Genomic DNA, 22,394 nt, shown 5'->3' with positions numbered 1-22,394 from the left:
CACAAGACTTGATACCCTCGATACGTTTAGGACTGAAGGAAACATAAGTTTGTTGTAACTGTTAACCATGAAAAATTAAATTGTTTTTAGAACCTCTTTAATAAAGCCCACTCAGTCATATGGGACCAAGGAGAAGGATTTCAGCGGGCCTGCCTACGTTTCAAAGCAAACAATGCATATTAAATGTAATTAAAATGATTGGTTCTAAAATAATTTAATTAGTCCATATTTTAAACATATGTGAGTGTGTGTGAATTATCAGATTTCCACACAGAGAGACACCTTGGAATACTTCCCAACAGTTGGCTGTATTTATTCACAAAGCTTAGCCATTCCCCACCCCTGAGAAAATGATGGAAAAGCATACATTATGCTCTGCACATTACATCAGTCCATGGAGACAGAGAGTTTACAGTTTATATATTTTAAAAAAAGAAGCAAAGCATCTCACATCTGCATTTACTCTTCTCTTTCCAGAAAGAAAAAGACTTCAACTTTTAAATGCTGTTTTCTCAACACTGCATTTTGATGGGCAACTCAACAAATGCTAGCTCAGTGGTTCTCTAAATCTGGTCCCTTGTGCATTGCAAGTGGTCCCTCAGACTGTAATATACAAATAATTCAAGAGAATGCAGAACAACTGAAGTTTCTCAGTTTTCATTCCAGTAAGAGGCAAGGCTTTTTCTTTTTAAAAAAAAACATAAAATACAGATCTCAGATTGCTTGCCTCTTCAGGAGTGTATGGAAAAGTTTAAATGGAAAGTTGAGGAATGTGGCATGCAGGCTACCTTTTCTCCATCCCTGGTTTAAAAGATAAATGAAAGGAGCAAATCATGTCCAAGACTTTGAAGCAACTGGGTGGAATAAAGAGGTTTGATATATTTTTCTACATGTTGGTGAGAAAGTGAGCCTTTTAGGAGAAAAAGAGATAAAGAGAAAGCTACTGGCCCTCTACAAAGTTTTAAGAACTACTTTTTTAGTTCATAGATGCTTTACTGGAGCCTCATGAGGACAGTGGATTGGGTGGTTTAAATATATATGAGAATACAGGGTCAGGATGCAGCCCTCTGCTCTGTTGTTCATTAGTGCATCACTTTTAGTGCATTTTAGTGCATCTCACAACTTGTGAGATATTTTACAAACAGGGAGAACTGAAGGTTTCACAAACTGACCCTATTCTCATGTATTAATACACTCATGGGTCTATTTCTGACAATCGTATTGCTGTTCTCCCCTACCCATCATTCCCATCATCATACATCAACCCACTGTGGTTTTACCCTTTTTTTCTGTAAAAGTATCTATCAATCAGCTGAAGTTTGAACTAATGTGGTACTATTTCTCCATCTAGTTCAGTCATGCACTTTGTGACCTGATTGGTGATGCCATCTAACCTCCCCCTCTGACTTGCTGTTCTTTCCTTTACCTTATAATACCAGGCACTACCTGGCAGCACATGCCATTTTAGTAGATGGGATGGGCAACTTCTAGGGGTGAGGGCATTTTAGCCCTCCATGGAGGGGCACACTGCCATCATGTCATGCCCTGCAGTTCCAAATTTGACCTAAAATGCCCTTTATGTTCACTAGGGAAAGGATCCACTATTTCACCAGAATCTTCCCTAGGGCAAATTTTCCAGTTCACTTCTTTTCTTTTGAAGGCTGCTTCTGAACCAAAAAAAGCCAGGGTACATGTGGCAAAGGTGGCAAAGGTGGCAAAGGTGGCCATTTGGGACCATTTTTCTTTCAAATGTCTCCCTACCATTTCAACAGGAGAGCTACACATTATTTTAGGGGAGCTGTTGAATATTATCAGTGCTGATGTTTTGTAAATTTATTGTTTTTAAACTATTTTGACAAGCACACAGTTGAATGGTAATGTAAAAATATTATAAATCTCATATACTAATAATGGCCTCATCTCTTATATAGCCAACATGGCACTATCCACTCTCCAAAGGAAACAGCAGACTCTTGGAAATTGCAACGCTTGAAGAAGGACAAGAGAGGACTCAGCATGCTGAACAGCCAGAAAATGGTGACTGGTGTGAAACACTGAAAAAACTGAGTGGTAGAGAGGATGGAAAAGTATATTGAAAGACAGCATGTTTAGCTGGAAACCCAAATGAAAACTCTACATGCAGCAACATTTTGTTGCAGTTCAGCTTTATTTTACCTTGAAATTATAGCACCTCATAAGCAAAAGGTGAAAACCCATGTCACTTTTGTTTTTTAAAACTTGCAGCTTTACTCCAGTGTAGTTTTACTCCATGGCTAGTGTGCGCGCGCACACACACACACACACACACTGCTTTTGATGGGCAAAAAAATCTATATTTTCCCTCCACAGGACAGCACTAATATATGGGAATTCAAGTTAAAGTGAAAGTAGTTTTGGCCTCTCCAAAGTAGCAGCAGCTAACATAACCAAAGATCACTCTTTACAGGTAAAGAGATAGGCATGTAGATTTCCACCAGCAGCACCAGTCATGTGCAAATGTTCTAACAAACAGAAGTAGCTTTTTTTCAGTGTTGCAATCCTGGTCCCAAACTAATCATTTCACAACTGTGTGATCCATAGGCCTTTCACTTCCCCAGTACTGCCTGTAAGCTTCTGGTCATTTCCTCCCTGGCCTTTTTGTTCATTTTCCTTTCCTGCATACCTGCTGGAAATTACCATCCTGATCAGTTCCATTGTGTTAATGAAAGAGGCAAATGACAGGACCAAAAAGGTACAGGCAAAAGAATCTGCAACAAAACAGATTACCTCTTTTTACTCTGTAAAACAGAATAGCCTACAAATACTTTCTCTTAGTATCCGGCCATGATGGAGTTCACATTCAATTCAGTGATGCTCATATCCAGGCCTACATGATGTGAAAGGAGTGGAATGAAACACTACACATGAACAATGTATTACACTCTACCAAGAGCTCTGCCAGTTTTCTGTTTGTTCTGCTTCCTGGGATTAGAATAACAGAGAACCCCTCTAGAATACACTTGATACCTATCTAGAATATGCTGAAAGGCCTTTTGGAATATGCATGTCATTATCTCTCAGACTCATTTTTGCAACTATAAAGCATTAACAATAATGATTTCACTCATACAGTAGCTATGACATTGACCTGTAAAGGGAATCAGATGCCCTCTACTTACCTGAAAGCCTGTATTGTTAATACTGCAGTTGATAGCCCACTCATCAGAGAGTTGGCGTGGTGTGGTGGTTTGAGCATTGGACTTTGACTCTGGAGACCAGGGTTCAAACCCTGGCTCAGCCATGTAAACCCACTGAGTGACCCTGGGCAAATCACACTCTCAGCCTCAGAGAATGGCAATGGCAAACCCCCTCAGAAGGAACTTGCCAAGAAAACCCCATGATAGGTTCATCTTAGGGTCCTCATAAGTTGGAAATGACTTAAAGGCACACAACACCAGCCCACTCATCATGAACAAGTGTGCCTTGGAATCTTGTGGACTTAAATACTGAGAAGTGGCTTCTTTATTCTATACTCTACTCTTCTATACTCTCACCAATAGCAACTCTCCTAGGTTTCTGGCAGTTGGGTTTACTTCTAGTGGAGATGGCTTGGGTTCATCTTGGCACTCTCTATGTGCAAGCTATGTGCTCTCCTATCAGTTATTTATAGTCACCCCCCCCCATGTTATTCCAGAGAGTGTCATACATTGAAGTGATATGATATTGATACTTATCAGAGTTTAGAAAAGTTATATTTTTGGACTACAATTCCAAAAATCCTCTCAAATGATTATGCCAGCTATGAAATTCTAGATGGTGTCACATATAAAAGTAATTTTTCCAAGCTCTGACACTTACATGATCTTCCCAGGTTTAGGCTACAAAATTACTACATTTAAAATTAGAGATAAGACTTCTGAAGCAATGCCTGAGTAACACATCATCGGGGGGGGGGGGGGTTTACTTGGACTTTGAAGAAATGTATATAGGCATTTAACTTTGTGGAGGTTTACAGCCCTGGGCAATGTCTTGTCTCTAATAGTCACAAAGTAAATACACAGAATATAGTACACAAAATATGGTCATATTCCAGAGGCAATACGTTTACGCTTAGTGTCTCCCTCCCCTAACAATCCTTGCTATATCACAGATACAACAATGACCACACAAATATCCAATGGAAGATTGTAGTCAAGTTCAGGGTGTAAGCATGCTTGAGCACAAAATCTGAGAGAAACAGACTGACCGAAAATAATGAGCCATTATTTTAAGCCTGGTGGTTAGGCTGAACTAGTGTAACATCTATAAGTCATGGAGACATACATAAGAACTGGTCTACCTGTTTCTCTTTGCTTTCTTGGACTATTCTTGTTGAGACTAACACCTGGGTTTACACCATATTCTCCACACTTTGATAGAGAATCATCTTGCAATTAAACTTACCAAAAGACCTGGGGAGATTAGCTTGGCCTTCTCTTGGATGTTGCTCCAAAGTTTGATTTGCAAAAATAAGCAGCTTAAACATTGAGTGGTCTTAAGATAGAAATCTTAAGCCAGTGTGGCCTAGTGGTTTGAACACTGAACTAGGACTCTGAAGGCCAGGTTCAATTCCCAGCTCAGTCACATGGAAACCACTGGGTAGCCTTGGGCAAGTCACACTCTCTTAGCCTCAGGGGAAAGCAATGATAAACCTCCTCTGAACAAATCTTGCCAAGAAAACCCCAAGGGTCACCATAAATTGGAAATGACTTGAGGGTACACAACAACAACATCCAGCTTCATTAAGAAATATACAGTAGATGCTGTTCAAGAAATTGGCCACACTTCACACAAAACTCATCTACTATGAAGCTGAAATGGTCCCTGGCATAACAAAATTTAAAATTACATCCCAGAAAGATATTTTTAATGCGTTCAAACACTTTAGTCAACAGTATAATCCAAAACTGCAATAATTCATTATGTTCACTAGGAAAATCAGTGGAATTTTCTTATGAGCAAACATATTTAGAATTAAACTGTACAAGACTATATTGTCCTTGTATTTCATATATGAACACATGTTCTGAACCCCATATAATATTTCACTCACTGAATCAACACATGACTTTTTTTTCTGTTCTATTTCATCCATGTTAACAGATTTACAAAGGCTGCAATATTAAGAAAATTTACTCAATAATCTAAGGTGGCAATCTCTACAAAAAATTACCTGAGAGCAAGGCCCATTGGAGAGCCAGCATGGCGTACTGGTCTGAACATTGCACTGTGGCTTTGGAGTTCTGGCTCATCCAGAAAACCACTAGATGACCTTGGGCAAGTTAATGTCTCTCAGTCTTAGAGAAAGCAAAGACAAGCCCCCTTTGAACAATTATAGACTAGAAAACCCTGTGGTGGATTCACCTTAGAGAGTCACCATAAGTCAGAAAGGACTGAAAGACACACAACAACAACAACAACAACAACAACAACAACAACAAGAAGGCCCATTGAACCACTTGTTCATAACCACAAGCTTACATTCATATAGAGTAGGTAATGTATAACTGGACAAGAGCCCACAAAAACTTATACTGAAATGCATCAGTTAGTCCTACAGAGATGCTAGATCTATCTCATTCTCCCCCCCCCCCTTTCTTGTCCCTTCACTGAATAAACACTACTCTTTTAGGAAGTTGTGTGTGTGTGTACGCACGTGCACACACATGTGTGTGTTGTATGGCAATCTCATAAACTTCATAGGTTTCTCTATGCAGAAGTGGTTTTGCCAGTTCTTTCCTCTGAAATACAGCCAAGAGCACCTGGTATTCATTGGTAATCTCTCATACAAGTGCTAACCAGATCTGAGTCCACTTAGCTTCCCAGATTAGATGGGATCTGGTACCTTTGCATTACTTAGGCCTTACAACGCAATACTTCTTATAGAAAATGGAAACATGGCAAGCCTAATTTAAAAGCCATTCGACCTCTATCTTTTATCATTCTGCAAGTCACTTTAGCATCCACACACTGATGTGTGCGCATGTGTGTGTGTGTGTTTGGATGATTGCACTGCAGTATGTGATGAACAACAGAAAGCAGAATGACATTGCCCTCAGTGTATGTGCCACTAACAATTGGCTCCACTCCCAAATGGCATGCATAGGACTTACTATGTACTCCCTGGGAAAAACACCATTGAACTCAGTCGATTTCACTGTGAGTAGATACAGATGAAGTTGTCCAATTTATTCACATGGGCACCTTTGAACTTCCACCTTATTGGTGCTTTTTATTTATAGCATACATTTACTTAAATTTTATTAATACAGAATCAAAAGCAGAACCTATGGTAAAACCATTTTTAAAATCCAAATGCACAATCTGCCGACTACAGAGCAGTTTTTATGTGCACATGAGAAATATGGACAAAGCAACAATCCCTTTTGAGCACCACATAGGTTTGCCAGCCTCTGAATCAGACCCACCCAGCCAGATGTCCCTCTATAACAGCATTTTGATCTGTAGCAATTAGCCAGTAATAATATTTATCTCTGTGCCCCGAGAAGCTCCCATTGCCGATTCCTGCTGTTCAAACCATTGCAAAAGGCACAAGAGTAGGCCAGTGCAGCTGGCAACTTTGGATGTGTGAAAATGTCCTCAGAACCGGAACCATTTCCTTTGGCTGATATATTTAAAAACTGCATTCTGAATCCTTTAAGAGAAAGAGCCTTATTTGCCAAGCAACCAGCTGATAAGCCACTAAACCCAGACAAGAGGCTCACAAAATGCTGTGAGATATCCCAGAGTGGGCAGGCTCTTTCCTCTTTTTAGGGTATTTGCTGTGGGTCAGCAAAGACTTCTAACTCCCCATTTCAATGAAAAGTTTATTTGCCTCTTCCTAAATTAGACAAGAAACTAGGCCTTAGCAAAAGATGTGTGAAAAGATGTATTAATTCATTTTATTCTATTTAAAACCCTGAGGTCCACCAGCCAGTGAAGGTAAATGAAGATTTGCAGAACAAGTGTAATTTCTACATTTGGTTTGAGCCTACATGCAAATACCTTGTTTTGTTTTAATATTTGTTATCCAGCTCAAGCGTATTGCCAGGTCCACCGTATTATAAACCTTTTAAATAGAATTAAATGAATTAATACATCCTTTCACACATCTTTTGCTAAGGCCTAATTTCTTGTCTAATTTAGGAAGAGGCAAATAAACTTTTCATTGAAACGGGGCATTGGAAGCCATTGCTGATCCACAGCTTATTATTATTATTATTATTATTATTATTATTATTATTATTTGTTTATAGCCTGCCCAATCACAAGGAATCAGGACAAGTTACAGATAACCGAGAGATCAACTACTAGATCCCAACATACCTTCTGTCCATTCTCGATAAACTCATTCCTCAAAACTGGAGGAAGTATGCCATCACAAATGGACTCCCAGTATCTCGTTCTAGCCATCATTTTTGTCTTCCTTTTTTAATTCACGCTTAAAAAAACCCAGCAACGCTAAAGCCAGTCAAATCACACTATGAAAGTTGCCATACTGCAGAATTAATAGTTTGACATTGCTGTAATGGTCATGGCATCATCCTATAGAACCGTGGGGTTTAAAGTTTATTGTGGCACCACAGCTCTCTCACAGAGAAGGGTAAGCGTCTCACAAAATTGCGTATCCCAGAATTGCATAGCATTGAGCCAGGGCAGTTAAAACAGTGTCAGAGTACATTAATTCTGTAGAGTAGGTGCAGCCCTGTCCTGAGAAATTAATCCATTTTTACTATCAGGCCAGATTTCCTGATATCTTTACGATTGTGCATTTTACAGCTGGCTCCAGAGAATGTCATACACTCTGAGAAAGAAAGAAAAGGCTTTCCTTAACAAAGAGAAAGGACAGTTCCTCCTGATTAAAAATAAATAAATCTAGATACGCTGTTGTTACCCACCACTGTGGTACAGTGGTGATGGAAAGATGTGCCCACTATATGCCTTTCTTCTAAGCAATCCTTTAAAAGCATGGAATGGGGTAGTAGGCTGAGAGTCATAACACAGCAGCTCCACATCTTGAAAAGCAAGGCAAATCCAATCCATCTCTGTTTATGATCGGACCAAATGAGAGAAGGCTGTCCTGTTTGGATACATCATATTTTACTTACATTTAAGGCTAGCACAGCAACACAGTCAACTCTTAGGTTAAAACAAAGAAGTGCAACCAACTCTCTGAGAGGGGCTTCTCCCTCCAGAAGCCAGCAGAGGTCACTGCTACATTTGTTTGGAAACCCTAATAGGTTGGGAATTACAATTTTGTTGGAGGCTAACAGCCATTTATTATTATTATTATTATTATTGGTGGAAAAAATGTTGTGCCTCCTGTTTTAGCTGCAGCACTCAAAAGGAGAATGAATGGGGAGAGTAGAGGGCAGCAGACACATAAATTCCCTTCAATGAGGCCTTTTCAAAAACCCAACCCAATCAACTTCGCCTCCCCTTTTCTCCTCTGTGGAGTTGCACTGGTTTCTCTTCCTTCACTTAAATCCCACCTAATTCATCATGTAGAGCAATCCAACAGATCTTTTTTGCATGAAATATCTGGAATAAGAGGATTTGGTCCACTTTGCTAAATGAAAGAGTGTTGTGCCTTGGAGCTGAATAAATAACTTGACATTTTGAACCTGTACAGTCCATTTTTTCCCCTATTTTCTATTCAGAAAGAACCAAGTTCAATGGGAGCTTGGCCACAAATGTCCACAGGACTGTAGCCTGAAGGCAATGAATCACACGAGATCTTTGTATTAAATGCCATAGAGCCCATATATACTGATCCTAAATGCAAAGGGAACATTAAGAAAGGAGGGGATTTGAAAACAACCCTGAACAAGCCTCTCCACTCTAAGCACCAAAGGGCCCATTCCCAATTGACACAAAGGCCAAACAATGGGCATGAATCCACTTGAACTGAATTCAAAATGAACATACAGAGAAAGGATCAGGCCACAGGGCCAGAGAGGCAAATCATGTGTTTGTTTACTTGGGAATAAGCCCCACTTTACATCAAGTCTACTTCTAAGTAAACATATATATAAAGTACTAAGCTGCAAAAATGACCTTTGGCTTGCAATGTGCCTCATTGTCAGCACTGATAATACAAGCCAAGAAGTGGAACAGAAAGCCATTTCAAAATCAAACGTACATTCTAGCCACTTAAAGGTATTTGCTTGAAAACTAGAGATGCGAGAAATGCAGACAGTGTTAATGGAGCCATGTACTCCGTAAAAAAATCTGAGGTAACAAAATATATTTGCCTGGAATATTAGATAGATTAGATAGATAGATAGATAGATAGATAGATAGATAGATAGATAGATAGATAGATAGATAGATAGATAGATAGATAGATAGATAGATAGATAGATTTCCCCCTGACACATTAATCTTTGGTCACAAATGCGAGACCCCCTGCCCCCAGTGCATTGCAAAAATGATATCGGCACATGGAGAACTGAACTCTTATGTCCTCTAAATATTGCTAGCAGATATTTGCACTAACAAACCTATCTTTCCAAGATGCAGAAGTGCTACTTCATTCAATCTATATATGACAAATAAGTGTACAGAGGAGCCCAGCCCTAAACCTACTGATGGGTTCCTTGAGTCAGTGGTGTTTCTTTATGTATTGACGCACTATTCAATAACATATCGAATGGATCCGCTCTAATTGGAATTAGAAATAGAAACCAGGCCTCAGCAAGGAGAAAGTGGTGAAAGCATTTGGGAACATGCAGGAATGGAAGATGAGGAGGTATGGACTACTCCCATTGAAATCAATTTCAGCCAAGTGTTTGCATGATAGAGACACTGCCCTCACTAGAGAGAGGACACTAACAGCACCTTAGAACCTGGTTCCTGTTTGTTTGTGCATTTGAGAAGCTGGTTCAGAGGTAACAACAATACAAACCCTGAGAAAACTGCTGCTTCTAAATAGAATTGCAATAGAGATTGGTCCCTTTGCCCTGAAGAAACAGAAAAGGTGCAGGTTGCTTTTCAGTGGCATGATGTGAATGTGATCTCATTTGGCCTGGGTCTTTCTCTTCCACTGCAGTCTCCCTGAACACAGCAAACAAAACTTAAAGGGACAGATTACAGCCCTGAGCTTCTAGGAGCACCTGAGACTTCAGTCTTAGGCTGCCTTCAGTTCTCACTAAATCCCAGCTGGATTTAAGTAATGCTTCCTTCTAAGCAAGCAAGTATCTGGCTAAGACTGAATTCTTAACTCAGCAACATTCAGGCAAACCTTCCAATATTTTAGAAATGTGATTCAGTCTATACTTCCCACATCCCAGTATAGAAGGAGCAGTTTTCGTTGTTGTTAGTATTAAACAGATTCTCAAATGCACCAAGAAGCAGAGGGGAAAGGTTCTCTAAGTTGCTGCTAGTGTCCTCTCTCCCTCTTTCTTTCTTTCTTTCTTTCTTTCTTTCTTTCTTTCAAACTATAGTTCACTGGAGATATTGTCCACCAAATAAACCTGGCCTCAGTCTCATGCTCACTTGCTGGGGACCCACTGAAAGCAGAACTGAGTAGAGCCCCATAGGACTACATAGGAAGGTAGAGGAGATTTCCTTGGGGAGGGCTACAAGTTAGCAGAGTGACCAGAGGCCCTCCTTTTCCAGGACTAGTCCTCCATTTCAGTCTTTCTGTCCAGGAGGAATTCCAATCTAGCGCAGGACTAAGCAGCATGGCTTTATACTGTATTTCTATAAGTGTTCTCTTTTTTTAGCTTTGATTTGATCAGGTCCCAACATTTTTTCTGGAATGTCCTCCATTTTGCTGTGCCTTCGTTCCCTATTTTTGCCTCCTGGGGAGGAATTGTCCTACTATGTACTCTTACTCCATCCAAAAAAAGAAGACTAAAACAGGGGAAGAGAGGCTTTTTTCCGTCTAAGCCATTTTAGGTTCATCTTTTCCGCCTCGCTGCCTGGCATTATTCCATCCCCCAAAACTCTGCTGGGTTTTTAGGGAAACCACTCCAAACGTTTTGTTGGTCTGGATCTTCTCTTCCTAACCACCTTCTAACTCGAAACTCCACCAAATAAACTCAGAAAAGGAGGGGAACGAGAAAGAAATAAAAGGAAGGGAAGGGGTGGAGGATGCAACCAGCCAAGCCTGGAACCAAGCAATTGCGAAGTTTAAAATGCCAAAGGGAGGCGATTGTAGAGGCTTCCAGGGAGACCCGGCATCCTCCTTTTCCAGGACATGCCCTCCACTTCAGCCAGGAGGAATGTCAAAATGTCCTCCATTTGGAGCAGGACTCAGAAGCATGGCTTCACACCTATAGCCGTGTTTTTAGCTCTATTTCATATCCTACATTTTTTGTTCTTCTGTGTCCTACATTTTTGCAGTGCCTTGTCCTCCTTTGTGGGGAGGACATCAGGTCACCCTGAGGATGCACGATCCCAAATCCGTTCATCTGACAATAAGATCCAGACGATAAAAGATCCAGACATCAACTGTTTCGGAAAGAATCGTTTGAAGACTACAATCCTAATCTGACACATCCCCATCCGACACCCAAAATGGCAAAGTGAAAATACTATATCTTTTCATTTGGGAGGAATCCAAATGCCTTGCTCAGAACTACCTTTGAATTCGACCTGGCTTTCTCCAATTCAGAGGGGCCTGGAGCTATGCCTCTGTCGGGTCCCAAATCTTCAAATTCAATTTCCTTGAGGATCGGAGTGTTAGGAGAGCTAGTCTGGTCTGGAGTAAAGCTTTGAGAATTGGATTAGGGTTTTGGAAACCAACTCAGCCATAGGAACCCTTTGGCTGACCAGAGAAGACGGCAAGAAACTCCTCTGAAGAAATCTTGCCAAGAAAACCCCTTCCTTTGCTACTTTGGCCATGGAGCAATAACATCCGAAATCCACAAAACCGTGGATCACAGCTTTATTGAGACAAACAAATGCAAAAACAAACAAACAAATAGATAAATACAGGTCTGCAACCTTCCCAAGCGTCATTGGCTTCTTCTTCCCCAAGCAACGATGTTAAAAATCGTACAAGAGAACAGGGAAAAATAATAAAGGAATTAAGACCCGTGATAGTTGTTCGAAAACGACATGAAGGCACACAACAACAACAACAAACACAGATGGGTGCTTTGGCGCCCAACTTGGGGGATCTAATGTCCTCATCGCAATGGAGGACCAGCCATGGCAAAATGGAGGGCATTCAGGGGGAACTGGAGGACATAACCAAAGCAAAGCTAGCAACGCTCCCAGAAATGTAAACTCCTGCTTCTGAGTCCTGGTCCCAATGGAGGTCATTCTGAAATCCCTCCTGGACAGAAGGTTGAAATGGAGGGTGGGTCCTGGAAAAGGAGGACGCCGAGGGTCACCCTGAGAGACAGCCAGAAAGGAGGGGTTGTGTTGGTTTTCCAACTCAAAGATTGCCTGCGAGCCCTCCAGCAACGTTTGGCGCAACCTGAGGTCTGAGCAGAGGAGGATGGAGTCCAAAGACAAAAAAAGAAGTCTGTGTGTGTGTGTGTGTGTTTTCTCTCTGTGTGTGTCTGTGTGTACCTGTGTCTGTGGCTCTCTATGTGTCTGTGTGTATCTGTCTCTGTGTGTCTGTGGCTCTGTGTCTGTGTGTGTCTTTGTATCTGTGTGTCTGTGTGTGTCTTTGTATCTGTATGTGTGTCTGAGTATCTGTGCCTGTGTGTGTGTGTGTGTGTGCCTCTCTCTCTCCTTTTCTCTCTCTCTCTCTGGGGGAAGCATTCCCTTCCCTCCCGCTGGGCTCCGGGGCCGGAGATTCCGATGCCAGCTCCAATTAAGAGCAAACCATTCCGGCCAACCTCTCTCTCTCCGAGGGGCCTCTCTCTCCTGCCCCCCAAGCTCCCTCCTAAATGCCCTCAATCCGGAGGAGAAGAAGGAGAAGAAGAGCCCCCGACCAGGCCCAGGCTTTCCGATCCCCCCCCCGGGGGACACTTTTTCTTTTTTTTTCCCCCCCCCCCCCCCAGATCAGCAGATTACATTGTTTGATCCACTCCATGCCTTTCTTCCACCCCAAACCAGGTGTAGACTTGCCCCCCTCTGGCACAGATCCATTTCAAGAGCGGTGCATCCGCACTGCAGAAGTAATCCGGTTTGACCCCGGATTGTCGGAGGTGGGTTGAAGAAAAAACCTCCTCAAACTGCAACAGCATCTGAGGAAGTAGACTGAAGTCTACCAAAACTCCTGCGGCCAACTTCTTTCTTTCGGTTCGTCTCAAAGTTGCTACAAGACCTCTCTACGACTGATCCTACAGACGAACACGGCTATGTCTTTGAATTCTGCCACCTAAAATTGCGACCCGTTCCTGGGAGTAAGCCATTCTGAACTAAAGAGAATGTATTCCGAATAAACCTCTTTAGTTCTGGGCTTGTAAGGCTCCGATCCTACAAAACAACTAAACATCCAAATAGTCCTGTAGGGCTGGGCTGCGATTTTCCTACTCGGAGTAATGTGTGGCTGGGTCATAGTTATTTAGTAGCCTCCAGAATAGAGTAATTTCTGCATCTCATTTGCAGTGAAATAAGCCTTTTCGCACCGCTTTCTAGACTCCTTCTACTACTGTTAATATTCCGTTTATAATAAACCGAGGACCTATAATATTATTCCAAGTTCGTTGCGAAAAGCTTCTTCTTCGACAGAGAAGGAACTATAGAGCAGAAACTTAAGATCAGATCCGCACTGCAGAAATAATGCAGTTTGACAGTGCTTTAATTGCCACGGCTCAATGCTACCGGAGCCTAATTTGCACTAAATTGTAGGATCGGAGCTCTTTGACAAAGAAGGCTAAATATCTCACGAAACTACAATTGCCAGGGTTCCATAGCACTGAGCCATGGTAGTTAAAGCGGTGTTAAACTGGGTTATTTCTGCAGTGCAGACCAGAGCTGAGGAAGACATTTACTCAGAAGTCGGTACAAAAAAAGGACCTGGGTTTTCCCGCATTCAGCCTCTCAACATTCAATCTGTAGTTTGGCGAGACCTTGAGCCCTGCGCTGCCAGAGCTCTCAGTATCCCAGGATGCCATAGCGATGGGGAGCCCTGTGCCACCCACCTGCGTTGTAAGCGACGAGGTCGACGCCGAGGGCCGGGCTCTTCCTCTTCCTAGGGCGTCCCTTCTGGACGGTGCCAGGCCCGGAGGCGGCGTTGGCAGTGCCATTGAAGTAGGGCAATGCCAGGCCGGCTCCCTTGGCGGCCATCTCGGTGTAGCTGAGCGGCGGGGGGCCTGGGTAAGCGGGGGGCTCGGCGGTGCCCTGCTGGAGGAGGCTCTCGAAGTGGGCCCGGCAGTAGACCAGGCTGTCCTTCATGCCGAAGTGGTCTCCGGTGGTGAGGGTCTTGTGGCAGGTGGTGCAGGTGAAGCAGCTCAGGTGGTAGACCGACTCCCGCGCCCGCATCACCATCTCCGAGGCCGAGATGCCCAGGTGGCACCGGGCACAGCGCTGCACCGAGAACCTTCTGGAGGGAAGAGGGAGAGCCCTTAGAAAGGAAAGGACCCGCTTTCAGACCCAGACAACTCCCGGGGGACCCTTGCTAGCCAAACCACGAGTTTGTTGTCGGTTTTTCGGGCGTTGTGGCTGCATTCTAGAAGAGTTTCTTCCCGACATTTCTCCAGCATCTGTGGCTGGCATCTTCAGAGAATGGTACCCAACTCTCTCCCAAGCCAGCATCCTCTGAAGATGCCAGCCACAGATGCTGGAGAAACGTCAAGAAGAAACTCTTCTCGAACATGGCCACGTAGCCCGAAAAACCCACAAAAAGCTATGGATGCCGGCCATGAAAGCCTTCGACTTCACTATCTAAGGTTTCCTTGGCCACGATGGTTCAGAGGATGCTTTGCAATGGCCTCCCTTCCTCGCCTGAGGCTGAGAGAGTGTGACTTGCCCAAGGTGGGCTTCCATGGACAGGCCAGGAGAGTCGCAAGGTCCAACTATACCACACTGGAGAAATAATCCAGTTTTGAGACTGAACCGCCCTGGCCTGGTGCTAGAGAGAGAGGAGGCCAAACGTCTCACAAAGCGACACTTCCCAGAATTCCCTAGCACCGAGCCAGGGCAGTTAAAACGGTCTTAAACCGGATTATTTCTGCAGTCCAACACTCAGACCGCTAGCTGGTTGCTGTGTCTGGAGGGGTTTCAAAATGTCCTCCGTTACATTTATTTATCTGGGTGTTTTGAGCTTTAGCTTGGTCACCATCCCACCCTGACCGTCCTACATTTTGCCGCCCCTCTTCCTTTACGGTTAGGAGGACATCTGGTCACCCCGGTCATGTCTCTGTAGAATTGGTTATGGCTTTGCTCTGGTGCCACAACCAGCCACAGCTCCCAGGGCGACCAGGAGTCCTCCTTTCCAAGGACATGTCCTCCATTTCAGCCTTCTCTCCATAAGGATCCTTCATTTGGATCCAGGTGCTCCAGAGATGCTCATAACCGCAAAAGAGGACGAGGCACCGCAAAATGTAGGGCATTCAGGGGAAAGGGAGGACAGATAAAAGATAGATATATAGGTAAAGTTTCTGAGTCATGCTCAAAATGGACGACATCTTGAAATTCCTCCTGGAAGAGAAGATGGAGATATATATAGGACATGTCTTGGAACAGAAGGGCCTCTGGTCACCCTGACCATGGCAGTTAAAATGCTCCATGACAGTTAAAGTGGTGTCAAACTGGATTATTTCTGCAGAGCGGATGCAGCTTAAAAGAAGGCCGGTGGCTTTTGCGACCTTTGCTGCTTGGAAGAGAGCTGAAGAAAAACACCTAAAACTGAGATCCTTCCCTAGGAGTAAGCTTTTCTGAAGCCAGGAGAATTTATTCCTGGAGGGCAAAGTTGTGGCAAAGAGAAATTAAGGACATTTGTAAAAGGGCAACTAAAAACATAAAATCTATAAAACCATGCTTTTTAAACCGTGCTTTCTTTTTTTATCCCCAGGCCAGGAGAGTCTTTTTCCCTTCTTCCCCCCAACTGGAAAGCAAGGCTCTAATAAGAGGAAGGTTTTAAAAAGTGGGATGAGAAATGTTCAAGATCCATCCATTATTTAGGAGGGAGAAGAGGCAGTTAAACTTCGAAGGGAAGGGAAACAGCCAGACGCTGTTTTCATCTGGCCCGGAAGGAGAGTGTTTGAAGGCTTCTCCAGTACTTGTTGGGGAATATGTTCCACCAAACTCAGTGGGACGTATTTTATTAGTAGTAATAGTAATACTAGTAGTAGTAGACTCCTATCTAGGGGCTGCAGGGAATGCCTGCAACTCAGTGCATCCCTCCAAGGGAAGGAAGATAGAGAGACTTCTCAGCCAACAGGCTTCAGAAGTCTCCTGGGAAAAGCCAGCTCACATTTGGGTCCTAATATGGGTCTGATGTGGGGAAGGGAATCATGCCCCAAACAAATCCCTTTAGGCCGCAATCCTATACACATATATACACACTTACCTGACCAGAGGCTCCACTGCAAACAATAAAACTGTTCAATATAGGGCTGCACTGTGGACACTCTTCCCTCCCAATCTTCAGGGCACTTCTCTATATAGGGGCACTTCTCTATCTATAGGTCCCTTTTACTTTCCACAGCTGCTATCAAGATGGCACCCCACCCTCTCCTTTAAAAGAAACTTATCTGGCACCCGACCTGGGTTTGAAATGCGCATCAGCATTGACTCGGGTCCAAAACACACTGCAGAAATAATCCAGTTTGTGAAAGTTTTAACTGCCTTGGCTCAATGCTAGGACATTCTGGGAACTGTAGTTGTGTGAGACGTTTAGCCTCCTCTGTCAGAGGGCTCCAGTGCCACAATTCCCAGGATTCCCTAGCACTGAGCCAGGGCAGTTAAAGCGGTCTCAAACTGGATTATTTGTCAGGGTGTTTTGGGCCTTTGAAGAGGAGGGAGCATGGTTTTTAAAAAGATGCCTTCCCTGTGGAAGAAAGAAGAAAGAAGGTGGCTTTTTTAAAGGTGACTGACTGCAAATGCTTGCATGGAAATTATCTATCTATCTATCTATCTATCTTGCAAACTGGATTGCCAACTAAAACTAACAGCTTTTTAGTAGAATAACTGGAGGAGGGTTGTAACACCCAGCAGCTGATTTCTGTTCTTGGATCAGAAATAGAAGATTTGGCAAGGAAGCCACCACCTCAGATCCTATTGTCAACATCCCTGCATCATCATCATCATCATCATCATCATCATCATCATCATCATGAATTATTTGTGTGCCGATTGCTGGGAGCGAAAGGCCGAGAAACAGCCAGGGATCCAAAAATATATGGAAACTGAAGTCTTTTCTGTCCACTTTCTAACCCCAATTTAGCCGGCTTACTTTCGAGTAGACACGATGGGCACTAGATCCCAAAAGGATCTTCTTTTTTCCCATATAACCTTGGTATCCTGCCCCTTCTCTTCCAGAAGTAACCTTTTAGAATAGGAAAATGTTGTAATATTGTATAGTTTTTGTTGACTATTCTAGGGCTGCACCCACAAGGCAGAAATAGTCTGCTCTGGGGCCGCTTGAAGTGCCCTGGCTCTATGCTAGGGGATTCTGGGAGTTTGTTGTGTCCAGCTCCCAGAATCCCCTAGCATTGAGCCAGGGCAGTTGAAAGCGGCCTCCAAGTAGATTATTTCTGCCGCGTGGTTTGGAACTCAGTTGAAGGAAGCATTGCAAAGGAAGCATCCTATTGAGACGAAGTGGAATAACGGATCCGGGAGCCTGAGCTTGAAGCCTCCTTCCTCCGATGAAGGCCCTTTTAAAATAACCCTCATCCTAATGGGGATTGAACCTTAAGGCTTGAACACTGAGCCAAGCGTCGGATCCTGGCCTGCTTTCCCTCGGATGGAAGGCAGGCCTTTTTAGGGACTTGGGGGGGTAAGAAATGCTTCCAAGGAAACCCAGGGTCTCCTTCCCTCGGAAAGGCCGGGAGGGAGGCAGGGAGGGAAGCTGGCCCGGAAAAGCCGGCGAGGAGGCCCTGATGAGGGCCCCGGGGCTCCCCGAAGCCGGGCTGCCCAGCGGGAGGGAGCCGGCCTGGTGCCGCAGCCGAGCCTGGCCTTGGCCCCGGAGGAAGGGCAGCCGAGGAGGGCCCTCCTTAAGCAGCGCCTCCGTCCCCCGCCAGGGCCACTTGGAAGCTAAGAAGGAGGGAGGGAGGGAGTATAGAAAGAGGGATAGAAGAGAGGGAAGGAGGGAGGGCGGATTGAAGGGAGAAAAGAAGGATTGAAGAAAATATCAAAGGATGGATAGAAGGAAGGGAGGGAAGGAAGGAAGGAAGGAAGGGAGGGAGGGAGGGAGGGAGGGAAGGATTGAAGGAAGTATAGAAGGATGGATAGAATGGAGGGAGGGAGGATTAAAGAGGAAGGATATAAAGAGAGGGAGGACAGATTGAAGGAAGAAAAAAGGAAGAAAATATAGAAGGATGGATAAAAGAGAAGGATAGAGGGAAGTTTAAAGGAAGAAAGTAAAAAGGAGAGAGGGACTACGAATTGAAAGAAGAAAGGAAGGGAAAAGGACTGAAGAAAGTATAGAAGGATGGATAGGAGGGAGAGAGGAAGGGAAGGTTGAAGGAAAAAATAGACAGTATAGAAGGATGAGAGGAACGGAGGACTGAAGGAAGGGAGGGAGGACGGATTGAAGGAAGAGAAGAAGGAAAAAATGAAGAATGGATAGAAGGATGGATAGAAGGGAGGGAGGGAGAGAAGGAAGGAAGGGAAGAAAGAAAATGGAAGGAGGATGAATTGAAGGAAGAAAAGAAGGAAAAAGAATTGAAGAAAGTATGGAAGGATAGATACAAGGGAGGGAAGATTAAAGTAAGGGAGGGAGGAAGAGGAGGGAGGGAGTACGGATTGAAGGCAGGAAAGAAGGAAAAAAGGATTCAAGGAAGGAAGGATTCAAGGAAAAATGGAAGTTTGATCGAAGGAAGGAAGGAAGGGAGCCAAGGGATGGCAGGAGGAATCCAGGGGTGCCTCTATACTGTAGAAATACAATGCACTTTGACACCACTTCAAGTGCTGTCCCTCCAGCCTATGGGATCCTGGGACGTGTAGTTTTGCGAGGCCTCAAGCCTGCTCCGCCCAAGAGTGCCATTGTCTCCTGGGTTATTGCTGTTGGGTGCCTTCGAGTCGTTTCCGACTTATGGCCACCCTCTCATGGCAAGAGTTGTTCAGAGGAGGGTTGCCATTGCCTTCCTCTGAGGCCGAGAGACTGTGACTTGCCCAAGGTCAGCCAGTGGGTTTCCAGGGCCGAGCTGACCCTCGAACCCTGGTCCTTAGAGTCGGGGTTCAACATTTGAACCATGCTGGTGCCCCACAAACCTACAAATCCCAAGAGTGTGTAGGATGGAGGCATAGGCGTCAAAGAGGTGTCAAATTGCACTATTTCGCCAGTGCAGATTGTAGTTCGGACTATAAACCGTCGCCGGGGGAAGCAACCCGACAAGCGGCTCTAGAAGTCTGATCGCTTCCTCCCGGTTGAAGGAGAAAGAGAGGAGAGACCTGGCTTTTCATCAATTTTCACCTGATCTGGATTCCCCTCCCCCAGCAATTTTCCTTAAAATGGTACAGTATTATTAAAACAGGGTGTCCTCACAGGAAAGAAGGGCATGGCCACAAAATGTAGGACACTCAAGATAAAGAGCTCAAAACGTTCATAGAAAGGTCAACTCAGGCATCTTAGCTCTGCTCCAGATGGAGGACATTTCGACATTCCTCCTGGGCAGAGGGCAAAAGTGGAGGACATGTCCTGAGAGAGCTTGTCTTCTGCTGCTCCAGAGAACAGGACCAGGAGCAATGGTTACAGGAAAAAAGATTCCACCCCAACATTAGGAGGAACCTCCTGACAGTATTTAAACAGGTCCTACCATATCACCTCTTAACCTTCTCTTCTCCAGGCTAAACATCCCCAGCTCCCTAAGAGAAGCATAGTTTCCGGACCCTTCACCATTTTAGTCGCCCTCCTTTGGACACGCTCCATTTTCTGAACATCCCTTTTGACTTGTGGTGCCCAGAACTGGGCGCAATATTCCAGGTGAGGCCTGACCAAAGCAGAATAAGGGTGGCACTATTACTTCCCTTGATCTAGGCACTATACTTCTATTGATGCAGCCTAAAATCGCATTGGCCTTTTTAGCTGCCGCATCGCACTGTTGACTCCTGTTCAACTTGTGGCGTACTTGGACTCCTAGATCCCTTTCACACATAGTTTCATTCAGCCAGGTGTCCTTCTTTGGAGGCTTTTAAACAGAGGCCATTGTCGGGTATGCTTTGACTGAGAGTTCCTGCATGGCAGGGGGTTGGACTGGATGGCCCTTGAGGTCTCTTCCAATTCGAGGATGCTATGATTCCCAAGGGGGTTTTCCCCCTGCCTCCCACCCACCCGGGGTCTGCTGCTGTACCTGTAGTAGTCCTCCTTGCAGTAGATGCTGCCGTCCTTGGCGAAGCAGGTGAGCTCCGACTCCAGGGCCAGCTTGCATTCGCAGCACTTGAGGCAGCGGAGGTGCCACTGCTTGTCCACCGCCAGCAGGTAATAGCGGTCCGAGATCTTCCCTCCGCAGCCAGCGCACAAGGCCGGCTTCTCGGGGCTCAAGGGGGGCATGCTCTACAAATGGAAACAAAACCCGTCAATAGAAAAAGGAGGACAAAAGGGAGGACACCCCCCTTCCAGCAACTCCAGGGCTGGGCAGAGAGAAAGGAGGAGGAAGCAAGGAAAGGTGTCTTCAGTGCCACAAGGAGCACTAATCCAGTTTGACACCGCTTTAACTGCCATGGCTCTATGCTATGGAATTCTGGAGCGGAGCTCTGGTGCCCCCCAACCAACTACAACTCCCAGAATTCCATAGCATGGAGCCATGGCAGTTAAAGCGGTATTCTAAACTTCAGGCTTTAACGGGAATTAAAGTAACTTTTAGCCAATTCGTTCCGTGGGTGGCCAATGGATTTAGACAGCAAATCATTTCTGATTCCAATTTACTCGGAAGGAATTCAGCTAGACCTGAGCAGTGGACTCCTCTGTCAATCCGGATCCAATCCGAAACTAAGGAACGTTTTCCCCCCTTTTTTTGGTTTCCTGGTTAGGCTCTCCGATTTCCATAATATCTAATACAGATTAGATGAAAACCAAACCGGATTGGGAGAAATGTGTTAATTTTAAAAAATATTATTCAAAAGTACATGATTTCTAAACCAAATCTCGGTTTGGAACCTTGAATAGAAAATCCCATTCAGATTTCTAAAGATGAAACAACAACAAAAATCCTCCTTTCCCCGTCAAAGCTGGGTTTGATTATAATCTTATTGTACACTTTTCTGTCCATGATGGAGACGAAGTCATTCTCCTGTGCTCCTTGCTTTATTTTATTTTCCCCATCCAAGGCCTCAAATGATCTTAAAACTCCCTTGGCTGCCTCCGCTTCCTTTGAAAGGTTTCGCCGACTTCTTTTCCGAAACGAAACCGGGTCAAGTGGTACTTTGACTTCAATGCAAAGAGATCCTAGGATCGGGCTGGGATCCTAACATCCTCAGGAGGATTTTACAACCCGATCCAAAATGCCCCCTTTGCTTGAAAACTGGATCCCGATTTGGACCGAGCAAAATAAGCAGCAAAATAGAAGACTTGGGAAAGGGGGGGGGGGTTGTTACTTAAAGGACTAAATAATAAACAATAAAAATAAAACTTTTCTCTATATCCCGCCTCTGTGTCCATGGCAATCGAGGCGGCTTTCTAAGTCTCCCTTTCGCTTTGATTTTCTTTTTTTAAATCCCAAATTCCGCTTAAAAAGAAAGCGGGAGACTTCCTTCTCCTTCTTTCTCCCCCCGTTATTTTTGTTTTAAACAAAGGCCTATTAACATTTGAATTCATGTTTTGGAGAAATCGAGGGAAATTTGTTTCGGAGACATTTCTTTCTCCGCATTTCTCTTCTGAAAACGGTTTCAAAACTCTTGCAAAACGTCCCTCAGATGAAAAAGGCAAAATATTGTGATTTTGTGGGGAGGGGGGAAAATGTTTTTCATTTGCATTTGGGGACCTCTTTAGAGAAAATTGCCTTAAAAGCCCCTTCCTCTGTTTATGAGCTTAATCTATGGGGGGAGAAGCCCCTTTCTGGAGGGCTTTGCTTGGGTTCCTTGGGGGAAACCCCCTAGATTTGAAAGCAAAGGGAAACTTCTTCCCCTCCGGCTCCTTTCTTTCTCTTCCCGGGGAATCAAACCATCTCAAAGGAAACGATTCCGTTTGTAGTTCTCCATCCGACTAACTCCAGATAATAAGATTCCGGGAACATGTTTATTAGACTACTTTTATTAAAACTATTGCCGGAAAGAGAAAAGAAAAGTCCCTTTTCCTTCCCCTCAACATGAAAGTTTCTTCCGTGTGGTCGATTCCGCTCAGTCTCAATCCGTCAGTAATTATGATTATG

At 44.2% G+C, this 22,394-nt stretch overlaps 1 protein-coding gene across 5 annotated transcripts in view; it reads right to left on the bottom strand.

The window, feature by feature from the left end:
- Nucleotides 1-22,394, bottom strand: part of LHX9 (LIM homeobox 9) — a 50,999-nt gene that overhangs the window by 15,052 nt on the left and 13,553 nt on the right. For 3 of the 5 annotated variants that reach the window (XM_042464968.1, XM_042464967.1, XM_042464970.1), the window contains 2 exons: nt 20,379-20,581; nt 14,067-14,467 (listed from right to left, as the gene is read on the bottom strand). In XM_042464968.1, coding sequence (XP_042320902.1) covers nt 14,067-14,467; nt 20,379-20,581 — 604 coding nt within the window. The remainder of the gene's footprint in view (nt 1-14,066; nt 14,468-20,378; nt 20,582-22,394) is intronic. The other 2 variants (XM_042464969.1, XM_042464971.1) reach the window with 1 other exon arrangement.

Source organism: Sceloporus undulatus, chromosome 4 (assembly GCF_019175285.1).
Source record: "Sceloporus undulatus isolate JIND9_A2432 ecotype Alabama chromosome 4, SceUnd_v1.1, whole genome shotgun sequence".
In the NCBI taxonomy this organism is placed as follows: Eukaryota; Metazoa; Chordata; class Lepidosauria; order Squamata; family Phrynosomatidae; genus Sceloporus; species Sceloporus undulatus.
This window is presented reverse-complemented; position numbering and strand designations above follow the sequence as displayed.